This window comes from Hypanus sabinus, chromosome 14 (genome assembly GCF_030144855.1).
Source record: "Hypanus sabinus isolate sHypSab1 chromosome 14, sHypSab1.hap1, whole genome shotgun sequence".
NCBI classification, from domain to species: domain Eukaryota; kingdom Metazoa; phylum Chordata; class Chondrichthyes; order Myliobatiformes; family Dasyatidae; genus Hypanus; species Hypanus sabinus.
This window is the reverse complement of record NC_082719.1, coordinates 81,973,850-81,988,905: the sequence shown is the minus strand read 5'-3', so window position 1 is coordinate 81,988,905 and position 15,056 is coordinate 81,973,850. Positions and strand designations below refer to the sequence as shown.

General features: G+C 41.4%; 1 protein-coding gene across 1 annotated transcript in view; it reads left to right on the top strand.

Moving 5' to 3' along the window:
- The window catches only part of LOC132404925 (myosin-IIIb), a 189,137-nt gene extending 174,957 nt beyond the window's left edge, over nt 1–14,180 (top strand). Inside the window, exons 28-30 of the mRNA XM_059989534.1 lie at nt 1,570–1,923; nt 3,709–3,812; nt 11,389–14,180. Coding sequence (XP_059845517.1) covers nt 1,570–1,923; nt 3,709–3,812; nt 11,389 — 459 coding nt within the window. The 3' untranslated portion in view covers nt 11,390–14,180. The remainder of the gene's footprint in view (nt 1–1,569; nt 1,924–3,708; nt 3,813–11,388) is intronic.
- Nucleotides 14,181–15,056: the final 876 nt, after the last annotated feature.

Sequence of the window (15,056 nt, the reverse complement as noted above, 5' to 3'; positions counted from 1 at the left end):
GGCCCAAAGCTGCCAAACGCTACTCAATGTTAGCCCCTTCATTCCTGGAATCATCCTCATGAACGTCATCTGGACTCTGCAATGACAACACATCCTTTCTGAGATACGGGGCCCAAAACGGTTGACAATACTTTAGGTGGGACTTGACCAGTGTCTTATAGAGGTTTAGCATTATCTACAGTACGTTTAGTAGCTATGACATACCAGTTTTGGAGAGAGTGAAACTTTTGAGTGATGGGTGGGGCTTTAAGTAAGCACATTGTCTTGGATATAGTTCGATTTTGTTGGAGCTGGAGTTATCCGAACAAGTGGAGTTTGTTGGGGCAGCACAGTAGAGTGGCTTTTGGCACAGTGCTTTAGAATGCCAACTGTAAGATTGGCATTGCTGCTGTCTGTAAGGTTTGTTAGTTTTCCTGCAACCATGTGGGCCTCCTCTGGGTGCTCTGGTTTCCTTCCTCAGTCCAGACGTGTGGTTAGTGAGTTGTGGGATGTTGTGCTGGTGACTCTTGCAGGCTGCTCAGTACAATGCTCGCTGATTTGATTTGATGCAACTGATGCATTTCACTGTTTTATGTTTTGATGTACCCATGACAAATAAAGCTGATCTTTATTATTCACTCACACTCCTGAAGTTTGCCTCGTTGCAGGTGGAAAGGCTTTCTGATGTCACAAAGTGAATCAATTGCTGCATCCCAGTGATGACAAACTCTTTAAGCCCTAGCTCCCACAGTTAGGAACAATATTCAACTTTGTTTATCTAAGGTTTAGCTTTACCATCCATATGGTGTTTGTACTTGATGTCTTTGTTTATAATGCCTGTGACTGTATATTAATTATTTCCAGCAATGCTCTATATAATAAACCAGTGAATGTATGGAGAAATAGTATGTTATTGTTCATATTGGTTGAAGGAGGAATGCTAGTCAGATGCTCGCGTGCTCAAAGTTGACTTTTAACTTGTGTCATTGGGAGTCTGTGGGTGCATGTATAGTGGCACTTCCAACAAGGCTGCATTTGTACAGAAAGTTGATGAAAACTCCAGGATCAACACACACAACATGCTGGAGGAACTCAGCAGGTTAGGCAGCAGCTATGGAGGAAAATGAATGGTTGAGATTTCGGGCTGTGACCGTTCATCAGCTATGGAAAGGAAGAGGCCAGAAACCAAAATGGAAGAGTATGGGGAGAGGGAAGAGCAAGAGCTGGCAGTAGTAGGGGAATCCAGATGAGGGGGGAAGGCAGGAGGGTGGGGAGGGTGAATGTGAAGAGCTGGGAGGTGATAGGTAGGGAAGGCAAAGGGCTGAAGAAAAGTAAATCTGATCAGAGAGGACAGTAGACCATGGAATAAGGGAAGGAGACAGGGAACCAGGAAGAAAGTGAAGATGATGCAAAGGTCATGAAAGTGGGGTAGGAGAAAAAGAAAGGGTATCTTTTAATTACTCAATCTTCTGATAGGGAGGTTAAGACAATACATTATGACATTCCAAGCCTAGCAATGGATTGTTTTCTTGGGTCATCTTTTTCATGTTTTAATGGCTGTGCACTAATGCTGAAATTATTCTTTCTCAGAAATGTGACAGTGAAACAGATTATGAGGAACTCAGGTACTTCTCAGTGAGAATGAAATCACAAGGATCTACTGATTCAGATACTGAGGCAAATGTCTCAACTCACAATCGAGTGCACCACGAGCTGTCCAAGCTTTTTATACCACCTGAGCCACAGTTGTCAATGCAGCCTCGAGTTCCACCAGTCATGAGAAAGATCACAGACAGAAAGCTGCAGAATGCCACGTTAGGGGAAACGCAAACACTGGACGCAGAGAACTGCTATGAAGATGAGCATATGGGAAACAAGCGTACATTCCCAAGACTTTACCCTTCTATACGCTTAGCAATGAAAGAGATTCAGCAGCTTCATGAGGTACGTAGATGCATTAAGTCATAGAGCAATATAAAGTGGATTCAGGCTCCTCGACTGAACCAGTCCGTGCCAACCACACTGCCCACTCAGCTTTCCTGCATTCTGCCCATATTCTTCTAAGCTGGGGTTCTCAACCTTTTTTATACCATAGACCCCTACCATTAACCAAGGAGTCCAGAGACCCCAGGTTATGAACACTTGTGAGCCCTGCCTCTTGAAGTACTTGTCCAAGTGCTACTTAAAAGCTGCTTTTGCATCTGCCTCAACCACCGTCTCCAGCAGCTGGTTCCACATACTCACCACCCTCTGCATCAAAAAGTTGCCCGTCAAGTCCCTTTTAAAGCTTGTCCCACTTGCCATTAATTCATGTTCTTTTACCAAAATTGGGTTTTAGTATTTCAATTCAGTAATAATGTTTTGTGAGTACTGTTCCCTCTAACCCTTGCAGGTGCGCAGTTGCGCAGTTACTGAAATGCTCCTGCGCGCATAGCCTTGTTGTTGTGCTGCTGGAATCTTCTTTTGTACTGTATTATGTTAATTTAAAGTGCTGCGCAGTGTTTAGGCCCTGTTTTTTAAAAAAATTATTATAAAGAATATTTTTTAATCCTGCTCTGGCCAATGGTTGGTCCACGCATTGTAAGAAAAATTTATAGGGGGAATGTTGTTAATGAGTAAATGATTTTTATCATATAGGTAATATCCAGTTGCTTGTCTAATTGCCTTCAATGAAATACTTGCTATTTCTCATCATGGTTTAGCCATATTTTTAATGACCTTTAAGGAATCTTAAAACTAAAAACTCAAATCGTCACTTTTCATGCATTTTGACCTATTTTCTATAACTTTTAAAAGATAATTGGTGACAAACATGGGAAGAGATCTTCCAAAGCTGTTGATACTTTTGTTTAAATTAAGTAAATGTACTGTAGATGACCAGAGATCACTAAAATTCAGAGCCATGTATTTTAATCAGAAATTTTCAAGTAAACAGAATTTGGAAAGATCCGGTAAGAACCCTGTTAGTGCGAAATTATTACATGTAGTTGAGATGTTTCCACTTGCACTTCAGTTCTTTCATATATCTGCATGGTAATCCTTGGACCAGCTGGTATTTACGTATTTATATTTGGTTAGTCACGTCATGGGTATAATTGGACCATCACAGCTTGCTAGAACTAAGACAACAGAGACAATTCTTGGAAATGCTCAAATGTGTGCAGGTCTACTCTGGAATTTAGCAGCTTGCAGCACAGAATTCTTGTCAGCTAAAGCCTGCTTACCACATGAATCCTTAATTATCTGGAGAAAAGCTTCAGTAACCTGGTATTCTGGTATGGAATTCTCAATCCTGATGCATTCAAGTTTCTTAGGCAACCCGGTTGTGTGGATGGCATAATGTTTGAAAACATTTTAATGAGCACAGTTTAATAAATGGTTATTAATGTAATGAATAATATTTATGATGTTCAGTATATCCATAACATAGCTCACAGCAGCTTTGAATTATTATGTGGGTTCTCTATTTTCAAATATTTTACAATAGACTCAGCTCTTCATGTGTATTTAATATCGAAAACTGCCCATTAAGCAATGTATCTGTAGGTTCTTGCAAAGTGTTAAGTTTCTCATCATTTCTAGTAACAAGAAATGATGAAAACTTAATGTTGAACTTAACTCCATTTTTAATTTGCTGAAGTCCTTCAAAGTAATCAAACAACTTCTTTAATGTGAAGCTTATTTGCAAAATAGTTAACTAATGTTTGGCTATTATTTGCTTTTTAACAGAAGTATGGGTGTGAAGTGCAAACTAATAAAAGAGACGAGGTGCCAAAACTTCCTCCAAAGCAGTTCAAAGAGCGACATCTGAGTACTACATTGCAAGATAAATGGTTTGTAAACTAAAATTTGGAGACATGTCCCAATGAATATAGCTTGCTTGCTGGGAGTGTAAGCAGATCTATTGTTAAAGGGGACAAGAAGGATGACAATGGGGATGGTGAAATTTGAGGAGATTTTCAGTGTTAATTTTTTCATTTGCATGAATGAGAAATGATTGTTCAAAGATACTTGAATCCCACATGGGAGCATCGTTCAGCTCTTGCTGTGCTATAGGAAGAGAATATGCTTAGTAAAGTGGAAAAAAAGGACTGGTGATTGCAGTAACGATTTAGGAGATTGCCATGAAATCAAACATTTTGGCTTGATATGTATTGCAGATGTACAGAAGTGTAAAAAGGGAATCTTCTTTTTGATTTTCTTTCTGTTAAAACCCCACGTAGAACACAGTTCAAAGTAAATTTCTAATCAAGGTATGTATATGTCATCATTTTCATATTTTTGAAGGCATTCACGGTAGAACAAAGAAATACAATAGAATCAATGAAAAACTACATGGAAGGACTGACAAACAACCAATGTGCAAAAGAAGGCGAATTGTGTGCAAATACAAAATAAAAAGATAGATACACAATAGAGTGTGTGTGATGTTTGATCTATTAGGGAATGAGACAGGGCAGGTGACAAAAATTTGTGTGGGGGAACACCTTGCATCCAGTGAGCACAATGCTATTAGTTTCAAAGTAAATATACAAAAAAATAGGTCTGGTCCACAGGTTGATTCTAAATTGGAGAAAAGCCAATTTTGATCAGAAAGGATCTGGCAAGTGTGGATTGGGACAGGCTTTTTTCTGGCAAAGGTGTACTTGATAAGTGGGAGGCCTTCAAAAGTAAAATTTTGAGAGTACAAAGCTTGTATGTGCCAGTCAGAATAAAAGATAACAATATCAAGTGTGGGGAACCTTGATCTTCAAGAGATATTGAGGCCCTGGTTAAGGAAAAAAGACATGCTTAGCAGATATAGGCAAGTAGGAACAAATGAGGTACATCCTGAGTATAAGACTTAAGAATACTTAAGAAAGAAACCAGAAGGTCTAAAAGAAGGCATGAGGTTGCCCTAGCAGTCAAGGTGAAGGAAAATCCTAAGAGATTCTCCAGATATGGTAAGAGCAAAAGATAAAATTGGCCCTCTGGAAGATCAGAATGGAAGCAAAAGAGATGGGAGAGATCTTAAATGGTTTTTTTGTATTTACTCAGGAGATGGACACAGAGTCTGCAGAAGTGAGACAAAGCAGCATCAACATCATGGACCCTGTACAGATGAAAGAGGAGGAGGTTTTTGCTCTCGTGAGGCAAATTAGGGTGGATAAATCCTCAGGGCCTGACGAAGTGTTCCCTGGGACCTGTGGGAGGCAAGCGCAGAAATTGTAGGGACAATAACAGATATTTAAGTCATCCTTAGCGACAGATGAGGTACCAGAGGACTGGAGAATGACCAAAGTTGTTCTGCTGTTTAAGAAAGGCTCTAAAAATAAACCAGGAAATTATTGGCTGGTGAGCTTGGCATCAGTAGTGCAAAAATTACCGGAAGGTATTATAAGAGAGAGACTGTGTGAGTATTTGGATAGACGTGGACTGAGCAGGTGAGAAGGGCTCTGGGGGTAGACAGACACGGCAAAGCATCAGGACCAGATAGTGTGAACCCCAAGGTCCTGAAGAAATGTGCTGAACTATTGTGTGGAGTTCTCCAGTGCATCAGTCTGAGTCTCAGCCTGGAAAGGGTCCCAGTTGTGTGGAAAACATCATGATTAGTCCCAGTACCCAAGAAGGGCCAACTGAAAGTCTTCAATGACCACTGTCCAGTGGCCCTGACCTCATCATCATGAAGACCCAAAAGAGACTGGTCCTGGCTCACCTCCTGGTCAGATCAGGCAGTTTGACTCATTGGAGTCAATGACGTTGTCTTCTACGTGCTGAACAGAGCCTACTCACATTTGGATAAGCAGGACAGCACTGTGAGGGTTGTGTTTTTGATTTCATGGAGTGCTTTCAATACCACACAGCCCTCATTGAAAAGCTCTGTTCAATGCATGTTGGCATTTCCATTGTATCCTAGATAATGGACTACCTGACTGGCAAACTACAGTTTGTGTGGCTTCAGAGCAGTGTGTCAGATTTGGCTCTAAGCAGCACTGGGGCCCCACAGGGGACTGCATTGGCTTCCTTCCTATTTAGCCTGTATACCTCGCATTTTAGATACAACACTGAATCATGTCATCTGCAGACTATCTCTGTTGACTCAGCAATAGCTGGGTGTATAATGGGAGGATGAATACAGGGCCCTAGTGGACAATTCGTCAATTGGTGCAACCTGAATCATCTGCAGCTCAGCATCAGTCAGACAAAGGAGATGGTGATGGACTTCAGGAAGGCTGAGCCTGCACTACTCCCTGTTACTGTTGATGGTGAGGGCCTACAAGTACCTGGGTGTGCACCTGGATGATAGACTTGAGTGGAGCACCAACACTACAAGAAGGGCCAGAGTCGCCTCTACTTCCTGAGGTCTCCTCAGTCTCTGAGGTCCTCTGGAGTATGCTGGCCTGTCTTTCACATGTTCTACCAGTCTGTTGTTACCAGCATAATCTTCTATGCAGTGGTGTGCTGGGGGAAATGGCATTAAGATTGATGCCAAACAGCTCAATAAACTGATTAGAAGGGCTAGCTCTGTTACAGGACACACTGGAGGCTGTGGCAGAACTGAATACCCTTTGGAAAATCCTGGCAATTCTGGACAATGTCTCTCACCCTCTGCATGCCACCTTGGCTGAACGGAGGAGCACTGTTATTAAATGACTAAGACAACTGTGCTGCTCTGAAGAGTGCTGTATGAGGTCATTCTTACCCTCGGCCATTAAGCTCTATAATGAGTCAAACTATATCTGGGGAAGTGATGAATTTCCCCCCCCCCCCCATTAGACTGTTTGAGGTAACTTATTTATTATTCTTTTTTATTTCTCGTCCAATATTTTGTATATCTGTGCACTTGTAATGCTACTGTGCCACTGTAATTTCCTTTGGGATCAATGAAGCATTTATCTATCTATCAAGGATAGTCAGCATAGCTTTGTGCGTGGTAGGCCGCATCTATGAGAGCAGCTCCCCACAACTCTGAACTGATTCTGCAACTGCTGTGCACTCACTTTCAAGGACTCATTGCAACTCAGTCTCAGTATTATATTTTAGTTCAACATTATGTTTCCTTTCACACATTGGTCGTTTGTCAGTCTTTGTTTATGTATAGTTTTTCGTAAATCCTATTGTATTTATTTATTTTCTTGTAAATGCCTGCAAGAAAATGAATCTCAGGGTGGTATATAGTAACGTATAAGTGTGTTGATAACAAATTTTACTTTGAACTTTAAAGTGCTGGTTTCACAGTTGTTCCAAACGTAGCAACACCTCACTACTGCACAGACAAATCAACTGTAGGATAGTGTAATAAAGTGTCCTTTCAGACTGCAGCTCAGGAAGATGTGGTGAGACAATGAACCAGGACCAATCACTTGTGCATATTGATACCCCTACAAGTGATAAAAGGGTAGTAATCTCTGGATTGCTGCCTGTGCCACGTGCCAGTGAAGGTAAGAGTGGGATCCTCTGGCACGTGAACACGTGGCTGAGTGTAGGGGTTAACGTTTCAGATTTCTAGATCATTGGGACCTCTTCTGGGGCAGGTGGGACCTGTACAAGAGAGACGAGTTACACCTGAACTACAAGGGGACCAAGATACTGGCAGGGAGATTTGCTAGTGTTATTGGGGAGGGTTTAAACTAGATTTGCAGGGGGATGGGAACCAGAGTGCCAGAGTAGATAGTGGAACGGGGGTAAAAATAAATGTTAGTAGTTCATGCAAAGTCATGAATAGTAAGGTTATGTGTGATGGTAACAATCTTCTGAGGTGTGTATATTTCAATGCAAGGAGTATTGTGGGAAAGGCAGATGAGCTGAGGGCCTGGATTGACACATGGAATTATGACATCATAGCCATTACTGAAACTTGGCTACAGGAGGGGCAGGACTGGCAGCTCAATGTTCCAGGGTTCCGATGTTTCAGACGTGACAGAGGCAGAGGGATGAAGGGTGGGGGTGTGGTGGCTTTGCTAGTCGGGGAAAATATTACAGCAGTGCTTTGGCAGGAAAGATTAGAGGGCTTGTCTACTGGGGCCATATGGGTGTAGCTGAGAAACACGAAAGGTATGGCCACATTAATAGGATTGTATTACAGACCACCCAATAGTCAACGAGAATTGGAGGAGCAAATCTGCGGAGAGATAACAGACAACTTCAGGAGACAGAAAGTTGTGATTGTAGGGGATTTTAATTTTCCACACATTGATTGGGACTCCCATAATGTTAAAGGTCTAGATGGGTTAGAGTTTGTGAAATGTGTTCAGGAAAGTTTTCTAAATCAATATATCAATAGATGTACCAATTAGGAAGGATGCAATATTAGATCTGTGACGGAAGTGTGTGTAGGGAAATACTTTGGTTTCAGTGATCATAACGTCATTAGTTTCAATTTGATCATGGATAAAGATAGATCTGGTCCTTGGGTTGAAGTTCTAAACTGGAAAAAGGCCAAATTTGAAGAAATGAGAAAGGATCTAAAAAGCATAGATTGGAACAAGTTGTTCTCTGGCAAGGATGTGATTGGTAAGTGAGAGGCCTTCAAAGGAGAAATTTTGAGAGTGCAGAGTTTGTATGTTCCTGTCAGGGTTGAAGGCAAAATGAGTAAGAATAAGGAACCTTGGTTCTCGAGAGATATTGGAACTCTGATAAAGAAGAAGAGAGAGATGTATAACATGTTTAGGCAACAGGGAGGAAATAAGATGCTTGAGTATAAAAAGAGTAAGAAAATACTTAAGGAAGAAAGCAGGAGGGCTAAAAGAAGACATGTGGTTGCTTTGGCAGTCAGGGTGAAGGATAATCCAACGAGCTTCTACAGATATGTTAAGAGCAAAAGGATAGTAAGGGATAAAATTAGTCCTCTTGAAGATCAGAGTGGTCGTCTATGTATGGAACCAAAAGAAATGGGAGAGATATTAAATAGGTTTTTTGCATCTGTATTTACTAAGGAAACTGGAATGGAATCTATGGAAACAAGGCAAACAAGTAGGGAGGTCATGGAACTTATACAGATTAAAGAGGAGGAGGTGCTTGCTGTCTTGAGGCAAATCAGAGTAGATAAATCCCCAGGACCTGACAGGGTATTCCCTCGGACCTTGAGAGAGACTAGTGTTGAAATTGCAGGGGCCCTGGCAGAAATATTTAAAATGTCGATATCCACAGGTCAGGTGCCAGAGGATTGGAGGATAGCTCATGTTGTTCTATTGTTTTAAAAAGGCTCAAAAAGTAAGCCAGGAAATTATAGGCTGGTAAGTTTGACATCGGTAGTAGGTAAATTATTGAAAGGAATACTAAGAGATAGGATCTATAAGTATTTGGATAGACAGGGACTTATTAGCAACAGTCAGCTTGGCTTTGTGCATGGTAGGACATGTTTAACCAATCTATTAGAGTTTTTTGAGGAAGTTACCAGGAAAGTGGGTGAAGGGAAGGCAGTGGATGTTGTATACACGGACTTCAGTAAGGCCTTTAACAAGGTCCTGCATGCGAGGTTAGTTAGGAAGATTCAGTTGCTAGGTATACATGGAGAGGTAGTAAATTGGATTAGACATTGGCTCAATGGAAGAAGCCAGAGAGTGGTAGTGGAGGATTGCTACTCTGAGTGGAGGCCTGCGACTAGTGGTGTGCCACAGGGATCAGTGCTGGGTCCATTGTTATTTGTCATCTATATCAATGATCTGGATGATAATGTGGCAAATTGGATCAGCAAATTTGCTGTTGATACAAAGATTGGAGGTGTAGTGGACAGTGAGAAAGGTTTTCAAAGCTTGCAGAGGGATTTGGACCAGTTGGAGGAATGAGCTGAAAAATGGCAGATGGAGTTCAATGTGGACAAGTGTGAAGTTTTGCACTTTGGAAGGATAAACCAAGGTAGAACACACAAGGTAAATGGTAGGACACTGAGGAGTGCAGTAGAACAGAGGGATCTGGGAGTACAGATACGTAATTCCCTAAAAGTGGCGTCACAAGTAGATAGGGTTGTAAAGAGAGCTTTTGGTAGATTGGCCTTTATAAGTCAAAGTATTGAGTATAAGAGTTGGAATGTAATGGTGAGGTTGTATAAGACATTGGTGAGACTGAATTTGGATTATTGTGTGCAGTTTTGGTCACCTAATTACAGGAAGGATATTAATAAGGTTGAAAGAGTGCAGAGAAGGTTTACAAGGATGTTGCAGGGACTTGAGAAACTAAGTTACAGAGAAAGGTTGAATAGGTTAGGACTTTATTCCCTGGAGCATAGGAGAATGAGGGGTGATTTGATAGAGGTATATAAAATTATGATGGGTATAGATAGAGTGAATGCAAGCAGGCTTTTTCCACTGAGGCTAGGGGAGAAAAAAAACAGAGGTCATGGGTTAAGGGTGAAGGGGGAAAAGTTTAAAAGGAACATTGGGGGGGCTTCTTCATGCAGAGAGTGGTGGGAGTGTGGAATGAGCTGCCAGATGAAGTGGTGAATGCGGGCTCACTTTTGACATTTAAGAAAAACTTGGACAGGTACGTGGATGAGAGGGGTTTGGAGGGATATGGCCCAGATGCAGGTCAGTGGGACTAGGCAGAAAAATGGTTCAGCACAGCCAAGAAGGGCCAAAAGGCCTGTTACTGTGCTGTAATGTTCTATGGTTCTTGTCAATTTATTATATATTATGGAATTTCAAACACTTCCCGAAAACATCGAATCCTTACAACCCCAAAAGTGGCAGCTGCTTAACTTCAGTTAGAAATGAAATGCTTTATATGCGGGTTTACCTTCTTACTGGCCCTAGGAATATTAATTGAAAAGTTGTCTGTAATATCCAGCAATGACAGCGAAACCTGTGTGTGGGGAGTTTTTCAAGTGGAAAAGCCATTGAAGTGTGGCAGTTCCCCTCTTTCAACCTCAGAAATCTGGGTCTAGTGGTACAAGTTGTCGTCACTACCTCCTCTGTTGCAGTGGCTGACCATGACGTCTACTGTCATGCCCTGCGCTCTCAATAAAGTGTTGCAGAACATCTCACTGTTGATCCCATCCTCCCAGTCTGTTGGAGCTGTCTTAAGCATGCTAGGGCAGGCATGGCCCTATCTCTCTAGGGTATTAGGCTCACCAGCGACCCTCACCTGGTTTAGTTCGCCTGTCGAAGAGGTGTATACCAGGGTGTGATCTCTGCTGCATGCATATGGCTACTTGGGGCCACAGATGAGAGCTGAGTGTCTGGTGGAGACCAAAAGTGAGTGGAGTTCTCTAGAATGAATATTGACAGCCCCTTCACCAGAGGTGCTAACCCTGCTTGGAATCTCCACACACGAAGTCACCTTCATGTGCGTGGAAATATATCAATTACTTAGCTTCCAGAGAAAATATTGCTGAGAAAAGTAGTCATTAATTTCACTTGGCTAATATTAGAAGCTGTTAGTGAAATTGCACACATTATCAAGCTGGTAACTACTTACACATTTGCTTTTCAGATTGAAGTTTGGGAGAATCTGTCCATGAAGAGATGAAAAGAGGAGAGACGTTTGAATGTTTACTGCAGCAAACTTTCTATTGTTTACGGAAACACAATACCAAGTTTATCCGGACCTGGAAATGTTGGATATAGAATGTCAATTTTAATGAGGATTTTGCACAGATTTATTTTTGAATAGTTTTTTTTTTGGTTAAAGGTTTTGTCAATAATCTGCCAAAAGCTGCTTGTCACAATGAAATGTTTATATTTTTCACTCAGTACATGTATTGTACATAATTTTTCTGGACACAATTAATCTATTATTAACCTGTATGCTAGGGAATAATTTGTACTGTTAATAAAACATCAGAATCTTTGTTATTGAAAGCTGTCTGTCTGAGTACAGTCAGCCCTCCTTATCCGCAGGGGACTGGTTCCGAGAACCCCCACAGATACCAAAAAATGCGGATGCTCAAGTCCCTTATTTAACCTGTCTCAGTGCGGTGGATATTAGGACCCAGCAGAACCCCGGACTTTATTTAACCTGTCTCAGTGCATTGGACATTAGGACCTGGCTGTGAAGCTCTGAATCCGCAGTGTTTCTGTTCACGAAAATAATCACGGTCACGATTGAAAATAAAGTGGAAATAATAAAGCGATCGGAAAGAGGTGAAACGCCATTGGTCATTGGAAAAGCGTTAGGCTACAGTCGGTCAACGATCGGAACAATTTTAATGGAGAATGTGAAAGGCTCTGCCCCGATGAAACCTACAATTATTACTAAGCAACGCAGTGGTTTAATTATTGAAATACATATGTTTCTTATTTCATATGCATAGAAAGGTAAAATATGTACTTATATACAAAGAAAAACGTTTAACTGACACTAAATAATACCGGATGTACCTGTTCCGACTTCAAATCCAACTTAAAGACGGACTCAGGAACGGAACTCATTCATAACCCGGGGACTGCCTGTACTTTTAAGTCATTTCTAGATTACTTATAATACTTAATACAATGTAAATACTATGTAAATAGTTGTTATACTGTATTGTTTAGGGAATAATGACAAGAAAAAAAGTCTGTACATGCTCAAACAATGAGTGCTGGAGAGAGAACTTATGGGTTTTCCTGATCCGTGGTTGGTTGAATCCACGCATGCGGAACCCGCGGATCAGGAGGGCCGACTATATGTCGAATCTCCTCCCTAGTTACCTGAAATACACAGGGAAACAGTGTTTGACATCAACAGCAAAGCTGGCTGATCTGGATATCCTCACAGAAACCTGTTTACAGTACTTGGTGAGCCTCAGTTGGGTGGATTCTCTTTCGGGCAGTTAGTGTAACGCTGCTAAAGTGCCAACTGTAAAACCAGTGTTCGATTCCCACCACTGTATGTAAGGAACTTGTGTGATCTCCCCATGGTCCTGTAGGTTTCCTCCTGTACTCCAGGACATATGGGTTAGGATTAGTGAGCTATGGGTATAATATGTTGGTGCCAGAAGATTGCCAACGCTTGCGGAGTGCTCAGAACAAGCCTCACTAATTTGATTTTAATGCAAACATCACATTTCATTTTACAAGGGGTAATTGATAAGTTCATGGCCTAAGGTAGAAGGGGTCAATTTTAGAAAACCTATTTTTCAACATAGTCCCCTCCTACATTTACACACTTAGCCAGCAGTCGTGGAGCATACGGATCTTGGACCTCCAGAAAGAGTCCACAGGTGGGTGATTGATAAGTTCATGGCCTAAGGTAGAAGGAGATGAGTTATACAGCTCCCGTTATGTGCACATGCAGGTCAACTCTGATTATGCAGAAAGTTTGAAGTTAATAACTCATCTCTGTCTACCTTAAGCCACGAACTTATCAATCACCCCTGATGAGTACATGTCACAAATAAAGCGAATATCTTTCTACTGCACCTGTACTACATGGTAAGACTGAAGCATCATCATGTGCTCTTCACTCCAGTAAGTCCTTGCTGACCTTCATTCATTTCCACTAATCCCACATTAATCTCATTTTTATTCTTCACATATTCACATCAACTCTGTCCAGATTCTACCCCCCCCCCCCCCGCCACACACTAGAATATGTACAAAGGCCAATTCACCAACCAATCTTTAAATCTTTGGGGGTGGCAGGAAACTGGAGCACTTGGAGAAAATCGCATGGTCACAGGAAGAATATGCAAACTCCGCACAGACAGAACCCAAGATTGGGACTGTACCAGGAATCTGGCACTGTGACACACCAGTTCCACTGGCTGTATCAGTGTACCAGCCCAATCTTCAGACTTCCCAGCTCTTCGGCCATTTGCCGCATTACTTGGGACAAAGTTCCATCTGGCACAGGAGGAATGATTAGTAAGTTTGTGGATGACTCATGCTGTGGATAGGAAGAAAGGATGTCTAATTCTACAGTATAATGCAGATAAGACAGAAAGCTGGGCAGGGAATTGACAGATGAAATTCAATCTCAACAAGTGCAAGATGATGTATTCTAGGAAGTCATACATAGTGAATATTAGGGTGATAATTATTGTTGATGAACAGAGGAACATTGAGTTTCAAGTCCATTATTCTTGGAAAGTGAAAACACAGATAGGTTGATGAATAAGGCTCATGGCATTCTTCTCTCCATAGGTTAGGGCAAAGAACAAAGTTCAAAGTAAATTTACTATCGAAGAACATTGGTTACCATATACAACTGTGAGATTTATTTTCTTGTAGACATGCTCAATAAATCTGTAATAGAATAATATCAATGAAAGACTGCACCAACTTGGGCGCTCAACCAGTGTGCAAAAGACAACAGACTGCAAAGACAAAAAGAAAGAAATTACTGTATAATAAATAAGCAAGCAATAAATATCAAGAACATGAGGTGCAGAGCCCTGAAAGAGTTTATAGATTGTGGGAATATTTCAATGATGGTGCAAGTGAGCCATAATGCTTCGTTGTTAAAAAAAACTAGTTAAACTTCATTTGGAGTATTGTGTGAAGTTCAGATCACCACAATGACGAAAGGAAGAGGCACTGGACAGAGAGAGACGGAAATGCACCAGGATTGTGCCCCGAATTGGATGACTTTAGTTCTGCTAAAAAGGCTGGGTTTGTTTTCCTTGGAACAAAGAAGGCAGAGGGGTGACCTGATAAGGGGATAAATAGACTTTATGAAGAAATTTCCTCTTGGTCATGGGAACCATGTTCCTGCTTCCAACTGGCAAGACAATCAAAACCATACGCAATTCTCCAGATGCAGTCTCACCGAGGTCCTATACAACTGCATTTTCCTTTGTCCAGGTTCTCTCTTTAATAAAAATAAAACTAACATACCAGTTTCCATTACAAATGAGAGAAAATCTGCAGATGCTAGAAATCTAAGCAACACACACAAAATACTGGAGGAACTCAGCAGGTCAGGTAGTACCTATGGAAAAGAGTACAGTCGACATTTTGGGCCAAGACTGCTCAGCAGGACTGGAGAAAATTGTTGAGTAGAGTGGAGTGTGTGTGAAACCATTTTCCCTGCATGTTAGCGTTCAGATGTGCAGAAGCAGACGTCTAGGGAATCCCTTTGAATATCAGTAATAGCCACTGTCACCACTTAGCAGATTCTATTTTGTACAGGAAAATGGATAACCTCATTCTGGTTCTGCCTCCTTCCTTTCCAGTCCT